Source organism: Sceloporus occidentalis, unplaced genomic scaffold (genome assembly GCF_023333645.1).
Source record: "Sceloporus occidentalis isolate IW3139 unplaced genomic scaffold, rSceOcc1.0.p SCAF_130, whole genome shotgun sequence".
NCBI lineage: Eukaryota > Metazoa > Chordata > Lepidosauria > Squamata > Phrynosomatidae > Sceloporus > Sceloporus occidentalis.
This window is the reverse complement of record NW_028317110.1, coordinates 2,323,630-2,349,242: the sequence shown is the minus strand read 5'-3', so window position 1 is coordinate 2,349,242 and position 25,613 is coordinate 2,323,630. Positions and strand designations below refer to the sequence as shown.

At 38.6% G+C, this 25,613-nt stretch overlaps 1 protein-coding gene across 1 annotated transcript; it reads left to right on the top strand.

The window, feature by feature from the left end:
- The first annotated feature begins 7,610 nt into the window (after nucleotides 1-7,610).
- Nucleotides 7,611-10,495, top strand: LOC149281596 (troponin C, skeletal muscle). Its single transcript, XM_089499121.1, has 6 exons — nucleotides 7,611-7,666; nucleotides 8,094-8,148; nucleotides 9,386-9,529; nucleotides 9,822-9,936; nucleotides 10,063-10,199; nucleotides 10,289-10,495. The coding sequence occupies exons 1-6, from the start codon at nucleotides 7,658-7,660 to the stop codon at nucleotides 10,318-10,320; spliced, it is 492 nt and encodes a 163-aa protein (XP_089355247.1). The 5' UTR covers nucleotides 7,611-7,657; the 3' UTR covers nucleotides 10,321-10,495.
- The last annotated feature ends 15,118 nt before the right edge of the window (nucleotides 10,496-25,613 follow it).

Genomic DNA, 25,613 nt, shown 5'->3' with positions numbered 1-25,613 from the left:
GAGTCTGATGGAGTGTTTTATTCTGCCTGAGAATAGGCTCAGAGTGATCTGTTGAAGTATAAGTCCTAATTGGTTATTTTAGGACAGGCTCATGGTCTGTAGTGTTATGTAGATATGTTTAGGCATTGATGGGTTTCAATTCAATGTAGTAGCTTTTTTGTCTTCTGGGAATTGTGTGTATGCTCATTCTGAACTACAAATTACAAGATGCCCAGAAATATCAATTAAATGCATTGCTTCATTTTAACTTTAGTAATATATTACTTTCTACATTTTATTATTCACATCAGCTTGGTGAGGTAGCTATTATATGTGGATAAGGAAACATTGTAATGTTAAAGTTCAAAAGTAGAGGCCAGATACCACAAATATGTCTAATGGGAGATGACATACACAGCACACAGTGTAGCTGACAGATGAGTAGGCTGACCACAATTGGTCAAGTTTTCCAAGAGACATATAATTTTCACATTTTGCTCCGAAGAGATAAAGTGCTGCTGTGCAGTGTGTTTCAGCAACTGATCCCCATCCATTAGTTTTATGCATCCCATACACGGCATTGAACAACTTGCACTTGTGAGCAATATGTGAAAATTATGGCTGATGTAGTCATCCAAGATGCAAATTCACCAAATGGAAAGAATGCAATACTGATCCACCAAACATGGGTTTTTTGTATGGTTGCATTACTTTTTTTTATACTGGTGTGTAAAAAAATGAATAAAATATTAAATATTAACTTAATGTACAAGTAAGTATTTAGTAGCATGACCCAGAGAGAGCTGATAAATATATGATAAATAAACGGAAGAATCTAAAGAGACTAGTATATGACCACACAAAGTGTCAGCAGCTAACATTTGGGATCCTTATGTAGGTATCCCAATACATTAACTATTATCTATTCACATAGCACCAACAATTATGTAATAAGCCCAGTACTATTGAAAAGGAGCACTTATAGGCGTTTGATGTTTGAGTATGTTTTATTATAACCAGCCTCCATTCCCATTCTATAGTATGGATTCTCCCCTTTCATCCATGATGCATCCATCAGGGTCGGGCAGATTAATAAAGCCTATTCATTTAGCATATCTACATCTCATCTTAATGAGGAATATATATTTATATACACATATATATTTAATATATATATATAATTTCAAGTGAAAGTAAGCTTAAAAAGCCTGTGCCTGTCTACTAAAGCTTACTGTCAAAGCTATCATCAGCAAACATATCAGGTTTACATATTTCATATGTAGCTTCTGTTTAAGTGGTTAACAAAATTGATATTTCTATGTTAAATACCGGTACATTTGGACCCTTGGCAGCGGTGATGTGCATGTCAGCCGTGTTTTTAAAGTGTTCGCGAATCTGAGGTGCGCTGAAAGATATACCAAGATATCTGTGGTATGCAATGTTGCACATTTAAACTATGTGGAAAGGATGTCCTAGGCATGCAACGATGATTGAGAAAGCTGCAGCGATGGTGATCAGTAGTCTTTGGCTTTTGTTTTAAGAACCTTTTGTTTGTAGGATCGTGCCTTGCACACTGTTGCATTGTGGGTACCAGGGTCTATATGTCGCAATATCTCGTGTGAAAGTGTGATTAAGTATGTAAATGAGCAGGCATTTCTGAAGCTGATGTTCAGTGTGAAGCTGATGGATCCGTGTGAAGGTTCTGTAAGGTTTCAGTTTTCCTTCGCACGTGGTCACGCTCTCCACAGCTGCCCATTACCGCGCCCTACTGCACCCCACCAAAACCTTTGAAATCCTTCCAAAGCTTCTGTTAAACTGAGCCACCGCAAGAGCTTTTTTCTTATTTTTATTTTGGAAATTGGCTCTAGGGTGACAATCTTTTTTTCCAATAGGTTAAGTATTCAGGACTTTTATTGCAAAAAAAAAAATACAATTTTATTGCTAAAACGTTAGCATGCGTGGAGTGTGTTACCCAATAAGCAAATTCTTTTTCCTTAGCTGCCCACATCATAAAATAAATCAGTTCATTTATGTGGGGGGTTTTTTACATTTGCAATGTATATATATATATCCCCCAAGAATCTTTTCCAATCATTCAAGGAATTACAAGTACAGTTTTCTAAACGTTCAAGTAAAAGAAGACTGGTTTTATTGTAGCCCTACAGAAGGACAATTACGAAACATCCAATTTCTGGATTTCTGGTCACGAAAACCCAAATACGCAAAAACAAAATGTTCTGGACAAGCAACAGACAGATTTATAAAAAGCCACTACACATAGACCACAAAGTATAATAGTAAGTCACAAGTAAAAGAAGGATGAATAAAAGAGACCACACACTGGCAATTACTAATACAAACATCATGAAACCTTAAGCAACATGTATAATTGTCGATATCCAAATATCCCATAGACTGTAATTACAAACTTAAATAAACGTGTAGAGGGGTACAGTGCAGCTTTATTCTCAGGGTAAATTTGCAAAAAAACAGGATCGTCTTTTGATCAAAAAAAATGGAGTAGATGGAGAAATATTCAGGCAGAATGCAGTCTTTTCATGATTTACCATAATTTCTACATGTTTAGAAAAACCCCTAATCTAATTATTAAGTACACTTCAATGTGGAATTTATCTAAAATGGTTCAGCTTCTCTCTTATTATTTAATCCTTATCATAAATCCTTATCTGGCAGATGGATATAGATGGGTTTTCTGGTGTTTTGAGCTTTAAAATAGTATGCAAAACATTTCTAATATAGAAAGAAACTGTATGCTGACACATAAAGCTATTTGTACATCTTTCATTCTAAACTGGGTGATATTTAATGGCAATATGATACTCAATGCAAAGCTCTAGAACCCATGTGCTTTGATGTAAATATGTTTGTGCATGATGGAGAAAGCTATGGTGATAAGGTTTCTCCTTACGTCTGCCAGTTCTATTCCTAGAGAATGACAGCTGCTTCTTGGGCACAGTAGGAGGGAAACAGGTGTCCTAACTTCAATTACTGCCCCTATTAATAGAGGAGACTATTAACCCGTACAGTAAAATCCCTGGTTTACAACAATTTAAAATTTGATATTTAGGGCGGTCAGTTGCAGTCGTTCTACTACTAGATGTTGAGGCATGATAGGTTAGCAAGGCTGTCTTGCACTTATTGAATAGTGTTTCTTCTGCAGGACGTCCATCAGAACCTATTACATTTTTCGTAGGAGTCGTGTAAAATGTTAGGTACAATACACACACACCACTTATGAATGACTGTCTTGGACCTAAATTGTATGAAACAGAGTACTCATGTTTCTGTGAATATGTCTTAATCTTAACAGTATTAAAAAAGAGTTGGAGTTCAAGGTACATTTTCTAATATCTGCTACCACTGCTCATAAATGCTTATTTATAACAGCAATACTGGGACAAGGTGGTATTTTCATAATTCCAACCAGTGGAACGTTCCTGTTGATTGGGCCGTTGTTTCTACTGGTTTCTGTGCTCGATTATGCATTTATGAAGTTTGCTGACCTAAGAGAGAACACGCATCCCAAACCCAGAACCTAATTATGAGTCCCCACTGCGTCTACCTTGCTAATCCAGCAGCATGGATGATCCCTTCCTAAGGATACCTCTCCTAAAACCTGCTGCCCTACCCTAAGCACTGGGATATGACATCATATCCTGGCATGTAGTGCCTTTTAAAGTCTGCACTGTCTGTGCTGAGCAAACACAGCGCCCATAGCGCAAATAGGCCAGTTGGGGAGAATTTTTATTTGACGACCTTTGAGGTCTTCTTTTTTTCACTAAATGAATACAAGTTTTGACACAGGAAGAGCATATTTGCTTAATTCAAATTCATATAGTGCATGATGACTATTCTGATCATCAAAGGAAAATGTAAAAACTCGATAACCAACATAATAACTGCGACAAATGCCACCAGATGGCAGTCCATTTCTTATAAAGTATAGCTATCCCTTCTGCCCTTTCACATCACATCCAATACACATTACATTTGTACTGAAACATGGTGAGAAACGCCCTCTGCAGGACAAAAAGAGAAAGGCAACCTAAGAGCCTACTGTAGTTGATGTATGAATGCATAAACGTATATATAAAGGCTGTCTTGTACAACGGGCATTCACCTTCAAGGGATCCATGTATAAAGTTGATATAGAGACAAAAGGTGATCATTGTTGACCTCATTTGCATTCACCTACCCAGAATTCCGTGTGGTTGTGGCAGCGCCATGGGATTTCTGGGAAAAAACAAGCCTTCTGGCTTATCTGGTAGATGTGGATGAGTGTTTAATAATGCTTATAATATATATATGTATATATATATATATATATAATGTAAAAATATATAAGTAAATACATAATACAAAAATAATTCAAACATTGTAAAAATTTCAGAATTCAGAAGGAAAAAAAAGATGAATGGATAAAAGTAAATAAATTATATATATATATATATATAAATATACATAATACAAAGGAGCATTCAACAAACATTGTAAAAATTTCAGGATTCAGAAAAAAACTACCTAATATTTTATTTTATTTATGACATTCAATATTTTGTTTAGTGCTATTATCCCTTTTCTAAATTTCTTATTTACTGAACATGCAAATCCATCACACATACAAAATGACAAAATAATTTACGAGTTAGAGGGCGGAGATGGACCTTCCCATTTGGGGTACTAAGGTAAGGGAGAACTATCAATACTTTGGCTTAAATAATTTTCCCAGGGTCGCCAAATACAATGGTAAATCTTTATCTGGCTAGTAGAAGGAAAAAACTAATTCCATTGTATATTGATATTCAATTTAATTTATTATATTTTACCATGGAATATATATATATAATTTTATTCCAGTTTGTAGATATTGTGATTTTTTTCCAAATACATTTTTCAGAACTATTTTAATTGAATCTAATTTGCTACATTCCCACCAAATATGAAAATAGCCACCTTTTTCTATGTGGCATCTCCAACAAAGATCAGAATTTGAATTGTTTATTTTATTAAGCTTAGTGCCAACAATAGATTATTAAGTAGTGAAGTTCTATCAATGATATTTAATGGACTGATTTTCTAACAAGTATTATACTGGCTAACAATTCACAATAATTGTAATACATTAGTTCATACCTCCAGAGGACTGCTTCGAGCCATAACCACATAGTTAAATGTGCCTATTATGTCCACCAAGTTTGAAAAGTTTTAGGTGCCTACTTTGCAAAATCAGCTTTTAGTTAATTAAGTTGATAATCCCAATTAACACAATATATATACAAATAAGCCCAAAGCATGCCATTTAACAATGAAATAGGAATAGTGATTTTGTATAATTTCTTGGTTTATATAGCGTCATCATATTATGCAGCATTGTACAATATATACACATTTCAACTTAAGATATGATCCAAAGTTGTGAATAAAGCTCACTCCTCCACTCCCCACCCACAATGATCTCCATGATGTCAGCACTTGAGATCACAAACTAAGGGCTGAGGTCATTAAGTTCCTCCCAAGGGGCTTGGTATAATACATGGTATTTTGGAGAAAAGGATGAAAGTAAATAAGCATTTTTTTTTCGTCTTACAAGTAAATAATGTGTATTAAAGTACTTACAAAGTACCTTAATATACATTATTTGTTGGTGAGGCTCTATGGACATTAGACCATCACTTTAAAACGCCAGTAATACACAATGCTAAGCATTGGTACGATCCTATTTAGAGAAATCCACATACATCCAATTCGTTCCAAAATTTAGGAGAGAAAGGGGTATTCTTTAGCGTGGGACTTCAGCTAATGTTGCGTGAGTGTTTTACAATTGAACTAAGCTAATGCATGAACATACGTGTGCTACTCTTTCAAACAAACTTGCATGTTAAAGCATACAACATCATACAGATCTCGCACATTTAAGGCTCATACTAAAGCCACGTAACAGCATTTGGCTTTTTTTATTAAACTTTTAAATTGACATCTATGAAAACACTAAATATGACAGTCCTTACATTTCTGCAGTTTCTCCCCAAAAAATTGTACATCCACACATTGTACAGCACTGCAGGATATGATGGTTCTGTATAAGTCAATAATAATTGGCATGAGCTGGTTTAGGCACCCTAAGATACTCTTTAGGCTGCTAACATGCTGCTAACATGCTGCTAACATGCTGCTAACATGCTGATACAGCGGCACTTCACGTGGAGTCTATGGACGAAACGCTTAGAGTTCCCAAGTTCGCAGGTGTGTGTATATATATATATTTATATACTACCATTCAAAAGTTTTGGGTCACGTAAAAATGTCCCTGGTTTTGAAAGCATATTATGTGCATTAATATGAAGTGGATCAGAAATACAATGTAGACATTGTTAATGTTGTAAATGAATATTGTATCTAGAGATGGCTGATTTTTAATGGAATATCTTTATAGACGTACAGAGGTCCTTTATCAGCAACACATTGTTGTGTCATTTGAATGGTGGTGTATATATATATATATATATATGCAGACATACATATAACATTTGTTGAGATGACTTTGAAACTACTTGTAAGGACGTTTGAAACTTAATTCTCTAATTTGTGTCCAGGGTCGCAGATTGACCCTTATATAGCTTGACTATTCACATACATGAGATGTTTGTATGTAAACTGAACCCTTGCAAGACATCTTTCATATTCAAGCATGACACACAGGTTAAAAAAAACAACAAAAATGGAAGGGACTTATGCGTCTTTAGATCTATGTAGATCATGGCTCAAGAAGCTGCCTGGGGTATCTGCTTTCATGAGGGGCACCATCAGTCAGACAAGATAATGTGTCTCATTATCATTATTATTATTATTTATACTTTTATTTATCATCATATTCCACAGCCATGTAGAATGGGTAAACAGGATATAACAAGTAATGCATAACATAACAACTTGCAAAAAAATGAGGTAAGAAGGGTCCTGCTCAAAAGCGCTTATAATCTAAAAGATGTATAGAAGGAGGTCTGGAGGCTGTCTGGATCTCAGCAGGGGCCTACACAATGGGTGGGCACAAAGGGGTCTATGCCTACACCGGTGTTCTAGGTGTAAAAAGTAATAGCGTGCGTGGGGATTCTTGGTGGGGGTGATATCTGATCAAGGACTGGCCCTGATGTAGTAGTAGCTTCTACTCTAATCGAATAGCTATTTTTGAAGCTATCTTTTACATCATTATTTGTGTACTATAGTAAATTACCTACTAAGTATATCTATAAACTTTGGAACAGGCTTATAGTTATAGTTCTATGTAAATAGACATACTTATATTCATATTCTTGGATGAATGGAAAAAAAAATCGTAACACAACTAAATACCCTGGACCCCAAATCTGAGGTAGAACCTTAAGATGAAATCCAAGAGCATTCTTTTGAATAAGTTGCTCTGTCTGCAAAGAGTATATTTAGTACTTTGGCAGCATCTTGTCCATTTCAGTCTCTGGCAGGCTTAGGGGTCTCATGTCTGAGGAAATGTAATCCTCTTCTGAGATCCACTCCCTATAAGGTGCCCGAAAGACTCAGCTAATTATACCAGCACTTATCTTCTGGACACCTGCAGCAAACACTTGGGGTTCAGTCATCTGTGGACATAGAGCTGTGACGAAGCCCTGTGTCTCTAGCCACCATGCCGCAGGTCAGTCTGTGCCCTGGAGATGTTTATACGAGCAATACTTTGCATTTTTGACATTTTCAATTCCATTTAAACTGTTTTGAACTTCAGTCTCGTACTCTTTTGTTTGGACTCTTTAAATTTTTTATCTCAGTTATTCTTTGGTTTGGGGTTGCGGGTGGATTTTTTTTATTGTTTCATCATGGATTCTGCAAAGGAATATTTTTCTAAGCGTTATGTCCCTGTGGATATGTTATTGCCATTCGATACCAAGAGAAGAAAGCTATATTTGCTGCATAAATCTTCAAAACCAGTTGCTGATTAGGATTTATTTTTTACTATTTCCTTAAGTTGTATTCTCCATGTTTTCTTTTTACTTGAGTACATTTTGTTTTATAAATGCAAACTTGATAAATTCAAGTAGTGATTCATCCATATCTTTGGTTTGCAGCCTACAGACCAACAACTAGAGTCGAGGTCCTTCCTCAGCGAGGAAATGATCGCTGGTATGTAAAATTGTATTTAAATGTTTAGGTTTGAGTGTGCTTGTGTACGTCCAGGTATCGCCATGCTTGATAACATGTATGTGTGTGCAGGTACAAAGGCCTAAGGGTCAGCTCTGATTCCTAATGTATATTGCTATTGTAGTTTCAAACAACAAGGAATGAGAAACTGGCCAGTCTAGTCTACCTGATTGTACATCTCTGTTTAAACCTCAACCCTTATTTCCCCTACATCCTTGTTTTATGTCCAGGATAGCCCTATGCTTAATCCATATAATGATGTCTCTTTATGCTGTATTATTTGAATTTAAGCCATAATGTTTCTCCAGATGTCTTATTACACTAATAAGCAGCACCTTGCCTCACTTATTATGTATAAAAGTTTTATTTCGAAATACTTAAAAGGTTCAGCTATAACTACGTAGCAGCTTTGGGGCAAAGCAGTACTTAGGCAACTTATTTAGCCTAACCCACAACTCAAGTTGAGATCACTTTTAATGTGAATGCTAAATGGTAATATAACTAATGCTTTTATTTCTTTTGAATGTAAGAGTAACTTTGTTTTTATGTGTATTATGTTTAAGTTGAATTTCTGTATCTTTTATAAATGATGTATCTTGTATTTTATAGCTGTGTAGGCATTTCAAGCTTAATATCTGTTGTAAATGTGTTACCTTCTGTATACAGTTTGAGGGCCTTAGAAAAATGTGTCTAGAAGTGTCACAAAACCCCATTCATCTACATCCATATGTTTGGGACACATAAACATGTGTTTTCTCCTCTTGAATGTGTCTGCCTTCTATAAAGAATACATGATATGTGAGAATATAGAAGGAGCAAAAAATAAAGTAAATGACTTTGGTTTATTTTGTTGAGGTCAGGTGACAAAAAAATCGAATACCCATTGAAAGGGGCAGTAAATAGTAAACAGGGCTCTCCACGTCTTCTGCTAGTTTAAACGTGATATTTCATTTGATAAACATGTTAACTTAATTTGTGAGCCTTGCAGAATATGTTGGTACTATATCCGTAACTGTAGCTTAAACCCATTTTAAAAGAGGGGGTAGAACGAGTACCAAAGTTTCAGTCACAGAAAAAACTGAGACAGGCAATTTGAACAATATTAAGACTATAGAAACAAGCCAAACCAAGCAATTAATAAAAGAGGATTTTTATATTAATAGAGATATGATTTAGACTGAATGTTGGGAAGACAGAGTAACTTTGTTTGTTTGTTTAGAGTTCAAGGCTGCCTTTGATATGTTTGACACTGATGGCGGCGGTGACATCAGCACCAAGGAGTTGGGAACTGTAATGAGGATGCTAGGACAGACACCAACCAAGGAAGAATTGGATGCCATCATTGAGGAAGTAGATGAAGATGGTAAGTTTTGGTAAAGATGGTGATCACTTTAGGAGAGGATGCAGTGAAACATTAGTGAAAATTATATATACAGTAAACATAAACAACGTGTGCAAATATATGCTCTCAGACTTTACGGCTCTCTTGGTCTACATGAGCACCATGTAACTTAATATTACCCTAATAAGATGTCCTTCATGTCCTGTGGAAATAAATAACCCTGTACAGTATTTGGGAATAGTGATGGTAATATATTGGGTGCTGAGAAGCAAATATGTAATGAAATGATGCAACATATTGGATAAACTTTCAGGCAGCGGAACCATCGACTTTGAGGAGTTCTTGGTCATGATGGTGCGCCAGATGAAAGAGGATGCGCAGGGAAAGAGTGAGGAGGAGTTGGCTGAATGTTTCCGCATCTTTGACAAGTAAGTAATATATTTGTCTATCCTGTCTATCTTGTTCTGATTCCCAGCTGCCTGTGCTTCTTAAGGAACATGGGTATAATATAACAGTGACTGTTTTGGTTCTGAGGGTCTCTTTTTCTTCCCCAGGAATGCTGACGGGTACATTGACAGTGAAGAATTGGCTGAGATCTTGCGCTCCTCAGGAGAGAGCATCACAGATGAGGAGATTGAGGAGCTCATGAAGGATGGAGACAAAAACAATGATGGAAAAATTGACTTTGATGGTATGTTTAGTTATTATATAAACAGTGAAAATATAGCATCATAGCACCCGTCCTTAGATTAATGGCATAATATGTTCTTTTGTCTGCAGAGTTCCTCAAGATGATGGAAGGTGTACAATAAGCTGTGGGACATTCCTCTGGAGAGCTGTGACGCTGACCTGTATATTACACAGCGTCTTATACCCGCTGCAGGATAGCGCAAGTTGCTCTGCTCTGTCCTACATTTCTTGAATCCCATTTTGCATCAGTTGTCCATTTTACTGTCTGTGGAGAGACTTTTCCTTCTCTCCACGTTCGTCACCTTTCTTTCTTCTTCTCAAATGTTATTTATAAAACTGAAAATACCATTAAAAGTCTTCGTGAACCTTTCAGAGCTCCAGGTTGCATTCCTGCCAAAGCAGACCGTGATGAGAGGAATTTGGGGAATTTATGATGGAAACGCGTTTATATGCACACTGTATTTCACTGCTTTTAAATTACTCGCAAAATATTTATTTTAGCGGTGCAGTTTGGTGTCAGCTTGGATACAAAGACACTAGTCCCAGAGTTTCATTAAGGCAATTGCCATTATGATCTTTGTAGAAGCGCCGATCAAACATGCGAATATAAGTGCAAATTCTAAAAAGAACCATTGCCAAAACACACTTCTCTTTTTCATTTGTATATTATTTTTATCACATTTACAATCGAAATATTACATGCAGATTACTTTCCCTTTTTGGTATACAGTGATTTTAGCGAGGCACGTATATGCCATATGAATAAGGTTCAAGCCCAATGCTTTGTACTTATGGAGTTCAAAGCACAATATTAAGAAATAGCATAACAGATAATGTTTCAATGCTTATATGGAATACTGAAGAATCCCTTTTTTCCACTTGATAGTGAAATGGGCCATTAGTCATAGTTCCTTAACCAAAAAGTTCTCAGAAAAGCAAAACCATAGCCATACATGGTAAGACCTCTAAATTCAATAAGAATGGCTAATGTTCAGATCAGCACCCAAGTACATGCCTTCATTCAGATTATCTGTGAAATTATGTAGTAAAGGCTGAGTCTAATAAAAAAAGAAGACCAACACAGTCGGAATTAGATGTAATGCACAATTCAAACTGCACTCAAAACTAGTTTTTAGTAATTACTTTAAAGTTTGACTATGATATTCAAAGGGATAGAAAGTCTGTAAAGTTGTCCATGATAGCTACACATAAAATGTTGGTCATTTCCTCCAAGAAACACATCCAAAGATAGAATGTCAAACCTTATATACACTACCATTCAAAAGTTTGGGTTCAGAAATGTTCATTTTCTAATGTTCAATTAGCCTTTTAAACTGAAACTTAGATTAGCGGACACAACATGCCATTAGAACACATGAGTGATATGAGTGATGAAGAGCCTCTGTACACTTATGAAGATATTCCATTAGCGTTTCCAGCTACAATAGTAATTTACAACATTAACAATGCCTACACTGTATTTCTGATCGATTTGATGTTATTTTAATAGAAAAAAACATACTTTTCTTTTTTTTCCCCCTACATTTCTAAGTGATCCCAAACTTTTGAACAGCGGTGTATATACCTATGTTGTTCTAAGTATAGCATTGTCAAGGAAGTACAGTACATGAACTCAGCTAGAAATGGATTCCCCAACACAAACAAACAACTTACTTAAAAACATAACACAATCTGAAATGTATTATTACTATATTTTATTTATGTAGCACCAACAATTATGCATCGCTTCTTACCATACATATGTTCAAAGGGTATGACAAAAACACACTTAACCCCTTAAAGACAATGGGCAGCCCCTAAACCCATTGAAAACAATGCATTTACATGTACGGGCTTTGTCATTAAGGGGTTAACGGAATAAGACAAACTAATACATTAGGTAAAGATGACCCTGCTCACAAGCTTTACAATCTAGAGGATGTACATAGAATGTATTTTGATCAACTATTAAAAACCCCCTTTCTGTTCTTTTAAGTTTAATCTAAATGGTTGTTAAATTTAAATAGTAAGTTTCAATGTCATGTAGGTAATAGCCCTTACTACCTCATCTGAAAGAATGCATCAACAAACTCCTGTGTCCTTAAATTTCCCAGCCTCTTACTTAAAGCTCTTCTGGAAATTCTCATTCCATGAAAAATGTTGTTGAGATGTTCCCTTAGGCTTTTTAGTCTCTCCTCTTTGATATTTCTTCACTGTGAAAATATCCTTCTACAGATATGGGACTAGATTTAACTACCAGACTAAACTTTGAGTGCAACTTCCTGATTAAACACCAAATAGTAAATGTAATTTTTTTATTTTTTAAGCCTGAGGTGCTTTTCCAAACTCATGCGTCATGATGATGATGAGCCACAGTTGACTAAGCCCCAGTCTTTCCCACCCAACTCCGGCCAAAAGGCTTGCAAGAGGGGCGGGATCTTATCTCCTCTCATCGACAGTGCTGAGTGAGCCATAAAGAAGACCAACAGGAGGCTTGGAACTTTCCATGTTACTAGTGATATAAAATCCCTGGAAATTTTAAAGCCATGGAAAAAAATCTTTTTTCCCATTTTTTTCCAGAAAAAATGGATATGTTCAGAAAAATTTAATAAGGTGAGTGGAGTAGTTTTACAAATTGAGCATCATTTTGTTACACTGTTACTATATATGTTAAGAACATTTAAACTTTACATGAGTACAAGATGTTGGTCTCAGCATTTTACTGAGAGGGGGGAAAGAAAAAAACTATTTACTGGCCAGACTCAGACTATAGGTAAACCTGGTGGGAGGGAGAACATTAATAAGAATCATTTAGATAAAGATTATAAAGATATACAATTTTTTTTTTGACAAATGTAACCTCTTACCTGCCTAACTGAAAGGATAGAAACAATCAACTATTTTTTAACCAACAATCAACTTTTGTATACCAACAAAATGGAACCCGGTCACAGCCACACTTAACTGAAACCTTTTTTCCTGCAGCACCCCTAGAGACAGAAATGCATATTGCTCTTATTTGAAAATTGCATTCTCATTATTGGAATTGCTTGTCAGAATTAGCTTGTCTTCAGGTGAGAGAAATTACAATGATTTCAGACTTTACATAAAGTCTCCAAAGTCTTCCATGAAGATCTTCATGTTATATAGTTTGAATACCATGTTATAAACATATTATTTATCTTTGTAACATAACATTCCATATTCTACACTCCATATTTTTTAACATTTTTCCGGAGAAAAAAAACACTTTGGAAAAAAACGGAAAAAAGTGTCAGCAGTTTAACTAGCCTGAGTAGTTAAAAGACAAAATTGGTAACTACACCTTTAAGAATCCACATCCAAGATATCTTGGAACTAGGAGAGATCTGCAGCTGTCTGAGGACCTCAGCCTGCTACCACCAATGGATGACACATGCTAAGCTTAGCCATGGTTCAAATAGTTGTCAACAGATGTCCAAACAGGCACTCCTTTAGTTCTGGAAATTGTCTCTGACTTTTAAGTTAGTTGACTTTTTCAAACAATCTTAAAGTTCCAAATATGTTTTTCCTGTACAAATATATGGGGCCAGATTAAATGATCCACCTATACGTTCAGTGGGGAAAAAAGGATGGTTTGCAATTTAATTATCTGTCTAAACTCACATTTGCAGGTTAAATTCAGACTGTAAGTTCTGAAAAATGCAATGTAGAGATCAAAAGCAAAATTTTTTAAAAACCCCTAAATTGATATTTTAGCCAGATTTTCAACATAGATAAAAAGTAGATTTACAAATGTATAGACGGATCTAAACAACTTTAATGCGCTGTAAAAAAGGTGAAATAAACATACATCATACGCAGAGAGTGGTCTAAAGAGAGATTAACATGGATACTTTAACCCTTTATCCATACAAAACCACTTTCTAGAATTGCAAGGGCTATTTTAAAACACATAGCTTCTGTGTCATGGTTGAAAGGATTAGTTTTAAAACATCTCTTTACTGTGCCAGCATTGAGATGTTTGTTTTTCAAATCTATTTTTATTCCTCTTTCAATAAAAGCATACAAAGAGTAGCATTGTTACACTTTATATTGGAGCACATGTCACCAGGGACATTTTCTAATAGTGACTCAGCTCAATTTGGGAAGAACGTGTAGCTCTACAGTTACCGTAATCTTGAAGTGTCAGATGCTCTTAGTACCTCGGAAGAAAATAGACACATATGTACTATACCCTGTCTAAATCTATTCCTATAAATAAAAATATTTGGGTCATGTGGCTATAATCTTATTTTTACCATTTACTATATGGCAAACAGATCAAAAGAGCATAGCTGGACAGGGGCCTTTTTTAAAAAAAAAAATTGGAACGACATTCGGGAAGGCGTTTCTAAAGGACATGCCGGCACTGCGACCGAGGTAGAGGCCTCACGGAGGAGACGGAGGGGCACCGAACGGAAACTGAAAACTTCATGAGCGAAAACCACTAGGCACCCCTCTCTCTCTCCACCCCGTCAGAAAAAAAGGAAAAGGACAGCGTTTCAATGCCGGGACAACGCATTCTCCCAGACTAAGGCTGCCCGGGACATGTGGTCACCCAACTTAGACTTGTGCATTCGTATTCGGGAGAACATGAAAACGAACACGAATGGTGCTTTTTCGTTTCGTTTTCGAATATATATATATATATCTATCTATATATATATATATATATATATATATATATACTATGCTAGTCTATTAGTTAAGGCAAAATCCCTAAATATCTCTTAGCTAACCTCTCTAGTCCCCCCCCCCATACAAGTCTCTTTCTCTAGCCTTTCTTAAGTTTTCCATAGTATAGCAGGGGTTAATGAGGGAATCCTTAAGATCATGTATAAGCAACTTGGCCTGGGAGGAACGGAGATTTTAGTCCCCCTGGCAAAGAGCAAGGCAAGTTACACCTCGGAGCAACTTGGCCTAGGGAGACCAATGGCTTGGGCACCAGGATTTACCGTATTTGCTGAATTATAAGACAACGATGATTATAAGACGACCCCCCAAAATTTGAATATTAATTTAGAAAAAAATAAAAAGCTACACTATAAGAAGAAGGTTTTACCAGTAAATACTAATTCACATGTAAGCTATGTAAACTATGATTGAGAAAAATGTATTTTTGTTTTTATTTCCTTTTAGTTGCCAACCTGTCCTGCAGTTATGCACATCTGCTCCACGGCTTGCTACTCTGCCCCTAGATATGCCTTATACCCCCTATATGCCACTCTGCCTCCCTTATATCCCACTCTGCATAATCAAGCAAATAAGGTAAAAATCCATAAGAGCAACTCTATTTGTTGCCGGCAGGGGGCTCGTCTGGCACCAACCAAGCTGCCCTTCATTGGTTGATGCCAGACGAACCCCCTGCTGGCGACCAATAGAGTCGCTCTTATGGACTTTTAAATCCTGGCGCGATCCTACGGATTCCCGTAGTAACCCCTACCATACTACAGACAACCTGGGCTTGAAAACCAATGGAAAACTAAGTGAAAAACAAATATGAAGAACGTATACGAATATTCACCCCTGCCCCTGAAGAAGTCTGCCTGTGCCAACTGTGCCCCTGAAGCAGCCTGCATGTCCCATTTCTGCCTCAGTCACATACTCACATTCATTTATTCACTCATTCATTCACTCACTCATTCACTCTCCCCCACCCCCTTACCTCTCTTGCAGGGCGGACCGCCCCGCCCCCCCTTTAGGTACTCTACAGTCTTTGCTATCTCAAGCTACATAAATATGTTAGAATTACAATGTCTAATGAAATAATTATAAAAAATGTTGACCATTATGAGAAGGGTAAATAATAAAGGGTTATAAAAAGTTGTTAGAATAGCAACTAGTGTCTAAAGTAGAAATTACACAAAATAATAGGATGAGCCCAAAGGAAGATTTGAGGAAGATTATATAGATATGAAATGCCCCCTAGTGGATTGTTTTAGAGAAGACAATCCCTTCAGATGTGGTTGGGGGAAAGGAAGCAGGTGCTGGATCAGAGACATTCTTCTTTCACTGGAATGTGAACTATTCCCAGCCTACAGAAGGGCATGTCCTTTTCAAGAATGTTTAGAAACCTGAGGAATTCTGCCCAGAGGGAGGAAGTGAAGGGGAAGGGGGTGCTTTCTTTCCAAAACAGACACATTCTTGTGAGGACATCAACATGAACTGTGTGCTTACAAATGTGGAGAAGCTTGAGCAAGATTTTGCATGAGAAATTCTAGGCCCCCATCCAATCTGTGTAGAGTAGGGCCCATCGACGTGTACTGTATATTTTATGTTTTGGATTTTAATGGATGTGTTTAGGACATGTCCCTGCTACCTCTCAGAGCAGATGTACACAAAATGGCAATTTGTCATAAGTGATGTCATAAGAAACAATAAACACCTGCCTTACAATTATTAACCACTTCTTAGAGTAAAAAACTTAGAGCATTTTTACAATATGTTTGTTCAACTACAATTCCCCTTTTTCATTTTTTTTTGTGTTAATTTTTTCAAGGAGATATGGGGCTTTCTTTGGATAGCACACTTAGATGTATATTCTATTATTTCGTTTGAATAAAACATTAACCCCTTCATGACAAATGAAGTAGTACAATGTCCCTGCCTAAAGACACAATTAGTACAAAACATAGCAAACCAGTAAATTGTGCAGGTTTGATGAGATTTGGGCATCTGCTTTTTGCTTAACAAAGACCCGCTTGATGAAGAAAGCAGGTGATGAGAATAGCAGAGAAAAAAATTGTGTTCTAGCTCTTTTATTTTAGCCCAGTCTTAGTCACCCAGACACTGACAATCTGACTAATAAAACAATCCGGATTAAATGATTTCAGTGTTCAAGTAGTACTTCATTAGCATTGCAATAAAGAATCAGCGTAGTGTGCTGTTTGAGCAGGGGAAGATATCTAAAATATCACATGACAACGACAATGGCAGCCTGGTCTGCAAATAACATCAGTATCTGAAAAGTTAGAATGAGTACCGTATTTGCTCGATTATAAGACGAGGTTTTTTCCAGAGTAAATGCTCTGAAAAATACCCCTCGTCTCATAATCGGTGTCGTCTTATAATCAGACCTCAAATAGGTCTGACTATGAGACTAAGATCCAGATCCCCCGCAGAAATGCAGGGGACCTGGATCCTCCTGTGTTATGCCCCCCCCAACTTACCGGTGCATCTGAGTCCCCGGTGCTTAGTCCGGGCAGGAGGTAGAGCTCTACCCGATTCGCGTAGACAACTTCCACTGCCGGTACTTCCGCTGGGGCTACTATGAAGGAGAAGCACCGGCGTAAGTGCCAGCAGCGGAGGTTGTCTACGCGCATCACACAGACGTGCACCGGCTGCCAGGGAGGAGGATCCAGGTCCCCTGCAGCGCTCCGGGGGATCTGGATCCTAACCCTGCTGCTTGCCCGCAGCAGGGCTAAATGGAAAAGAAAAACACCCGCCCGGCGTCCGGAATTACACGTCCTGGGTGTCGAATTGCGCATCCCTGCGCTAAACCCCGATTATAGGCTGCACCTCCACTTTAAAGACTTAAAGTGGGGGGAAAAGTACAGCCTATATTCGGGCCAATAATAATAATTATTAATTAAATAATAAAAAAATATTTATTAACAATATATAATGATAGGGAGAGGGAAGGGTTAATTCGGGTAAATTAGTAAATTTAGGTATTGGATAGGGTATATATACCGGTAACCACAAAATTTGCAGCTGCCACACAATGTTCTCTCTCCTTCAGATCACAAAAATGCAGTAATTGGTCATCCCAGCGATCATGTGACCTTGCTGCAGTTGGGGGCTCTCGGGGAGAGCCTCAGATGTGGAGCAGCCCCAAGAGCGGAAGCAGGCCAGATGTGGCCATCATGTGATGCCTTTTCTGGATGTACCATTATATTAATCTAAAGGGGTTAAATACGTCCAGGTTTTTGTCAATGCTAAACTACATTTTTCCCATGGGACTTACCTTTTAATTCCTATTATGGTAAAATAAAGTCAAAATTATTTTGTTACAGTGAGCAGATAAAAAAGTGTAAACGCAAAAATTGGATAAATATAAACAGTTAGTTAATGTTTTTAAATGTAAATGTGAATATACATAGCACGGAATTGTTTTAGCTAAGGGATCCAAAATTGTGTTCTGTTCAGAAAGCAAAAGACAATAACAATATTTATGTTTCGTGCCACTCTGTCAAGCAACCTTAATTGGACCCGAATGTTTTCCTGGGGCTATACTAAGGAAAAGTGAGAATTACAGTAAAAGAGTCAGTAGAAATGAGGATGCTTACAAAATTTGACAACAATGTTATATAACAACATATAAAACATATGCTCATATCCTTGTCAAAAAAAAAATCTCCCATCAGTAATGGCTGACCTTGTTTCAAGCGATCCAATTTACACCATATCAAATTTCTATTTTTTTTTAAACCACAACACATTCCTTTTTTTAAGTTAATATTAAAATTTTGGGGGGTCGTCTTATAATCGAGCAAATACAGTAAATTGCTATCTTATTAATGACTAAAAATTACTTATTGGTAACTCTTGTTATTGTGGCACCTTTCAGAGGGTGAGATATATAAGCCAGCAAGTGAACATTTTGTCCTCAAAGTTCATATGTTAGAAGCAGGAAAAATGGGCAGGTGTAAATATCTGAGCGACTAACAAGGGCCAAATTGTGATGGCTAGACAACCGAGCATCTCCAAAACTGCAGCTACAGTGGTCAGTGCCTATTAAAAGTGGTCCAAGGAAGGAAAAACGGTTAACCGGTGACAGGGTCATGGGCGGCCAAGGCTCATTGATTCCGTGGCGGAGCGAAGGCTGGCCAGTGTGTGTCAAATCCAACAGACGAGCTACTGTAGCTCAAATTACTGAAAAAGTTAATGTTGGTTCTGATAGAAATGTGTCAGAACACACAGTGCATCACAGTTTGTTGCACATGGAGCTGCATAGCCGCAGACCAGTCAGAGTGCAAAAGGTGACTCCTGTCCACAGCTGAACAATGGAAGAAGGTGGCCTGGTATGATAAATCATGTTTTCTTTTATATTACGTGGATGGCCCGGTGCCTCTGAGTCACATACCTGGAGAATACATAGCTCCAGGATCCATCCATGGAGGACACACCTCGCAATTTACTGGACCACAAGGACCTGCTGCTAAAGTCTTGGTGCCAGATACCACAGCATACCTTCAGAGATCTAGTGGAGTCCATGCCTCAATGGGTCATGGGAGTTTTAGCGGTAAAAGGGGGACTTACACAATGTTAGGCAGGTGGTCATAATGTTATGGCTGATCAGCATACCTGGGAACGTCTGGGCTCCAGCTACCTGGAGCCTTCCCTTGCGGGACACGGCCAGGTGATCCCGCTATCGTTGGTGGGCGGTCCCGCTGATGTCGGTAGGCGGTCCCGCTGACATTAATGGGAGTTCCTGCTGACATTGGGGGCGTTCCCGCTGAAAGCCATTCAAGACCCCGCTCCCGTGACCCGGAGGATTCGGAGAAGCAGTGCTCACCCGGCAATCTCCGGGTCAAACCCGGAGAGTTCCCAGGTATGCTGATAAGTGTATTGTTTCTTATGGAAATGTTCTCAAAGCCTTGAGATAAATCACTGATGTATTAACTTAGGCTTAAAAGGGAAAGTAATTATGGACCATGGGTATAGGAAAGCTATTCTGTGAATATCAAGCAAAGAAGCATTGTCAAATGACGATTATATTACGATTATATATATTGTGCTGCATATTGCAATTCAGGAAGAGGTTAATGCCAGAGAGCGTTGGTTGCCTGGCAACAGGCGTGTGTGAAGCAGCAGGTCCCCTTTCAATATATGAGTTGCAGCAGGATTCTAAATGTCTCTTAGGAGCTGGATGTATTTCCATTGCAAAATAAAAATCACTTCAGTGGAAAATAAGAGTACAGTGAAAGCCCTGGAGCATTCTTTAAACGGGGCCTTATGGACATTTCATTAGTTTTCAGAGACTAAAATGGATGTTTATGATATACTTGAATGCTTGTCATGGCAAAATCGGATAGTACAAGCATGCATTCAATATTCTAAGCATTTTGTGCTCATATATATATGAGCAGCTCCCTCTTTTGGACCTATATCTGCTGACAGTTGTGTCTGTTCTATGTAAAGGCAAGGTGTAGGGATCCAAGGGGCATTGGCCAAAGACTGTGTTGTCCAAGCATTATGACACCAATTTTCAACATACCGTCATACATCAAAATGGATAAAGCTTTCAGAAACGTACACTTGTTGTGATTGACACGAATGTGTAATGTCCCTATTTATAAAGGGTAGTTTAATACACAGAATTGTAGTCCAGGTTGGTCAATAAGCAGTTAGCTTGAAGCTCAAATGGAGCACAGAGGTGATGGCTATCCTTCAATTTGTATCAATTAGTTAGTTGGAGGTAATGTGTGAAGGAATCACCAGTTAGGATATAGTTTTCCCTTGTTGTGCAGACTGCCCACGCAGAGCTCTCTGCTGTATATCTACGAATTAGGCCTAATTCCCATATCTGGCTACCCGGAGCCAACCCATGTGGGACACGGTGGTCCAGCTGACATCATTGGGCGGTCCCATTGACATTTGGGGCGGTTCTGCCTTTGTGAGTGGGCGTTCCTGCTGATGTCAGTGGGTGTCCCCACCGACATCACAGGAAACAACAGTTAAAGGGGAAATGGGCGGGGAGTGGGGCCTGTCAAGACCCCATTCCCTCGATCCAGAGAATCAGAGAAGTGGTCTTCTCCCGGAGTTCTCCAGGTCAAACCCAGAGAGTTCCCAGGTATGCTAAATCTCTCCCTTCCCATAGGGAAATACTACACTTGAACTTAGCCAAAGCACAGAGAAGTCATTCGATTAAGTGATTTTTAAACATAGGACATACACATACCTGGACCTGGAGATCTCCACGTAAAGCACCGGTTCTCTGGGTCAACACCTGAATCCTCTGGGTCGCAGGAGCCAAGTCTTAACACAACCTGCTCCCTGCCCATTTCCCCTTTAAATGGGAGTGTTTCCCGCAATGTCAGTGGGAACGCCTCTGACGTCGGCGGGAACGCCCCTGACATCAGTGGGTGGTCCTGGCCATGTCCCACAGCTCAGAAGTTCCCAGATATGGACAGATAGTTCATATTAAGGGGACACTGAGACGCACCACTGAACACAAGTCAACAGCTTTATCGAGTATATGCAGGCATAAAATGTGTACAATCAATAAGATTAAATACACTACCCATTAGACATTAAAGCACTCATGCATGTGTAAGTACTCTACTGTGTGCTCCAAAAAGCATTTATACATTATTATTATTATACGTGTAACATATTATAAAGAAGCAACGGTAATCATCGCAACTGTAAAAAGCTTAAACAATTCCTGGAGTGCAAACATGGTAGGATTAAGGCAGGAATGACACATGGGGATAGGGAGTGGGATGGGGATAGGGAAAAGCATAACACAAAAGTCCAAGGGGTTGAGGGGATCAGGTGAGAGATTAGTTCTCCTCCTGGAGACTCTCAGTGACGGAGTAGTCTTTAACCTTTGTGATCAACGATTTTACTTATGCTTTTTTTGCAATTTTTTACCATATCTTTATTCACCTATGATTCCCTTTTCCATGTTTAGTGTACTCACACAAATTATTTTCTCTTTATACCACTTTTGTGTATAGTCTGTGATTTAGTATGAATAATATGTAAAAAAACAAACAAACAGCAAGAACATAAAAAGACAATTCAACTTTTACTTAGGATTTCTTCCACAAATTAAGTGTCACTGATCAAAAAATTATCCCTTGATTTCCTTCCAGCAACATTCCCTAAGTAGAATAATTTCCCACATGCATAGGTTTTTAATTTTATTAGGGAGTAAAATGCTCTCTTTAATATTGCATTAGTTTTACTTAATTTGGAACTTTGGATTGGGGCAAAGAAGGGTACATTTTAATGTATATTTCTAATGGGAGAGGCAAGAGGTTTTTGGGTACCTATTTTAAAAAACAAAATCTTTATTTTTTTTTTCTTATCCATTGCAGGTCTCAGGAATCTCTGTTGGAACTGAATGGTTCCCCTTATGATGTAATGGAGACACCACTGGATTCAATTTAATTACTTATTTATTTTTAATCTTAATAAATTTGTACATTTTTATATTTTTTCAACTATTCTTAATTTTTATTTTTTTAAGTAATTTTGGGGTGGAAGAAACACAATTTCTCCCACTTTTCACTTTCGTCCCTGCAGGATTGACACTGCCAGCAGAGAATTCCTGAATTTACGTTCGCCATTCTCCATTATTCTGTAGTAACTGGTGCATCCTTACATGAGATCAGTTAGCAGAAAGCTGGTGATAATGGCTTCTGCTGACAGAGTAGACCCAGGCTGTCAAATCACACCCTGATCTCCTGAGTACCAGCAGGAAAATGTCCCCGCTGGCGTGACAACCGTAGGACATACTAGTACGTCCTTGGTCATGTAGACCATGTTTAATAGGATGTAATAGTATGTCCTAAGGATCGCAAAGGGGTTAAGCAAGCTGAGGATCTGTTCACTATTCAGGATCAGGGGTTCCACAAAGTCACCTTAACACAACACATCAGGGGAGCATGAATGTGTATGTATACGTGTATGTGAGCATGAACGTCTATGTATAATTTTGTGTTAACATTTAGTGTTTGTCATAATGAATGTGTAAGTATAAATGTGTGTTAACATAAAAATGTCCAAGTGTTTGTAAATATGAATGTGTATAGTATAAGTTTGTGGCGCTGATTGGGGCAATGATTGTACAGATAATACAGACAGAAAGGCATGATGGCATAAACCAGCTGTTTAGGGCGCAATGACATTTTGGGGCAGAGATGTCACAGACAGGCCGTTTGAAGGGTTAGGATGGCGCTGATAAGCTGTTTGGGGGCAATGGTGGCACTGTGGACGTGTTGCTTGGTGACAACCCAGAGACCAGAGGTATGAACATCACCTTCTGTTGAATGAGCAATAAAAGTTGTTTTTCTTTTTAGAATCTTGTATTGACGTCATATGTTTGCATCGTTCATTTCATTAGAAAGATTTAAAATTAAAAAAAAAAAAACAGTGCCCATCAGTCATAAGCTAGAGACAGGGATATCCCTTTGTAACATACAGCTCCGCTGGTGGGTAAGCAGTCGCATTTGACTGCATGTATGACGGTGCTCGTGTACACGGCTGCACTCGGTGTGTGTGGATGCTGGTGGTATTATAAGGTATCATGAGGGGCAGCGAACACGGGGTGATGGGCCCCCTCCTCCCGCCAGAGGTGCCGGTGCTGGAAGGAGCTGGGAGCTGCAGAGAGAGGCGGGATCCTGTGCCAGGAGCTGTGCGTTTTCCCACAGTGGAAAACGGACGAGCTTCCCCGGGGAATGCGGCTCCATGAGACTTTAATCAGCAGAACAGCTGCTTCCTGCCATTATCCTATTAAACACGCAGCCTGAGCCTCTCACCGAGCGATCTCTCTGCTCCCGTCCCGGCATCTCCTACCGCTTCACACTCTCCACAACTCCAGCTGCGGCCCGGGCATGACAAGGGCCACTGCCGGCTGAACGCTCCAGGAGGGCAGGTAGGTTCTTGTCACGGGGGAAGAAGGCCATGGAGCCCGGAGCCTGTCACTCTTCATGCGCTCTTTAGTGTATTTCGGCTACGAACGCCCAGGCTGTGTGAGGGACATCGCGAACGCTGCTATGAAGGCAGTGTAATGCCTGGTGGGTGAAACTGCTTGCATATCCCTAGTGGTAAATGTCCCTGTCCTGCCAGGTGGGATTTGGGGGGCTATTGAGGCAAACTGCCTCCAGATTTGGGGGGTCACAGAGTAACATAATGCAATACAATGAGGGGCTTCTGTGTAAAGTGCCCGATGTTCAGGGCTCCTCCCAAGGCCATAACTCGGCAGTCCTTCAAGGGGCCAGAACATGGTGTAAACAAACAAGCTTTGGTTGTAGCAATTCGGCAAGTAACTAAAATAATTAATTTTGCATGGGTTATTTTTCTATGTTTCGCTCATTTTTGTTTCTGCAAATGACGCACCATTTCCGTTTGCCATTAGCTGACAAAAGACTATTCCTCTTTAAGAAAAATAAAATAAAATAAAAAAGCGGTGCTCATATGTATCATTTGCAGATGTGCAAAGCCTCAATCTCTAAATTCCTTCTTTAATTATAAATATTTCTTTGATAGTAAGGACAGAACGGGCGATTTGTGGGGAGTTATAGCAATATAGTTTTTCTAAAAAAAAACTCAAAAGAACTGATTGCCGTAATACAGAGCAGCATTTGGCTGCCCTGTACAGAAAACCTAGAAGACCAACATAAGTCGGTTACCCCTTCATGTGCCCGCCCCAGGACCTCCATTTATGACGCCCCAGGACCTCCATTTATGACGCTCCAGGACCTCCATTTATGACGCCCCAGGACCTCCATTTATGACGCCCCAGGACCTCCATTTATGAGTTGAATGTTCTCCATATGAAGTTCTCCTGGCAGCACCCAAATTACCAAAGTGCCAAATTCATGACAGTGGCTGGCAAACTAATTTTCTAGCAAAAAAAAGTTCAACTGAAGTAACCAACTTGTGACTCTCGGGGTTATCTCAAGTAGTTGCACTTGATGAACGTGGTTCAGACAGGTACTAGCTGATAACAAGTATTTGATACTGAAGGATGCTCAGAATACAATGCATGTGTTACTTACACTCAGTGTATGCCCATCGGGTATGCCTACAAATGTGTACGTTCGTATAGTTTTGGGACTTGGTTATGTCCGTCCCCCCCCATGATATCAGATATTCCTTCCTGACTTTATAATAAAATGTAATTATGCCTGCCATGTTTAGTCCGCAAGGCCAGATAAGGTAGACTTTTCTCTAAAGATAAACTTAACCTTAATAACACAGCTAACAACATTTGCCTACATTTGAGACCTAGCGAAGTATGTTAGTGAATGTTTTAATACGTATGAAACTTTTTATAAACGTTCAGATTCATTACAGTTGTGCAAAGATTTAAAAAGCTGCTAAGTCATCAGCTGGCCAGGAGCATGGAGGTTAGCTGCATGTTGGGATGTATAATAACCCCAAAAGAGAATTAAAATGTAAGGGTAACTGTACCAATATTATATTTTAGGGAAAATATCCTTCCTGTATCCGGAAGAATGTTTCTATATGAAAACACTACTCCGTCTAGCGATGTGGTGCATCTGGCTTAAATTCGAACTCATTGCCTAATGGAGAATGCATTGGGAGAACACACACAACATAAGTAATTGCTTTAAGAACAGAAGTTATGCATGTGTGTTACATTATTTTGTGATCTCCATGCTTAGATGGCCTTCCCATAAGAGGCATCCGATTCAGC

Excerpts from the sequence above, each read along its gene's own strand:
- LOC149281596 (XM_089499121.1), top strand. Across the intron at positions 8,149-9,385 it reads CAGCGAGGAAATGATCGCTG|AGTTCAAGGCTGCCTTTGAT; the intron begins GTATGTAAAATT and ends TTGTTTGTTTAG. Across the intron at positions 9,937-10,062 it reads TGTTTCCGCATCTTTGACAA|GAATGCTGACGGGTACATTG; the intron begins GTAAGTAATATA and ends TTTCTTCCCCAG.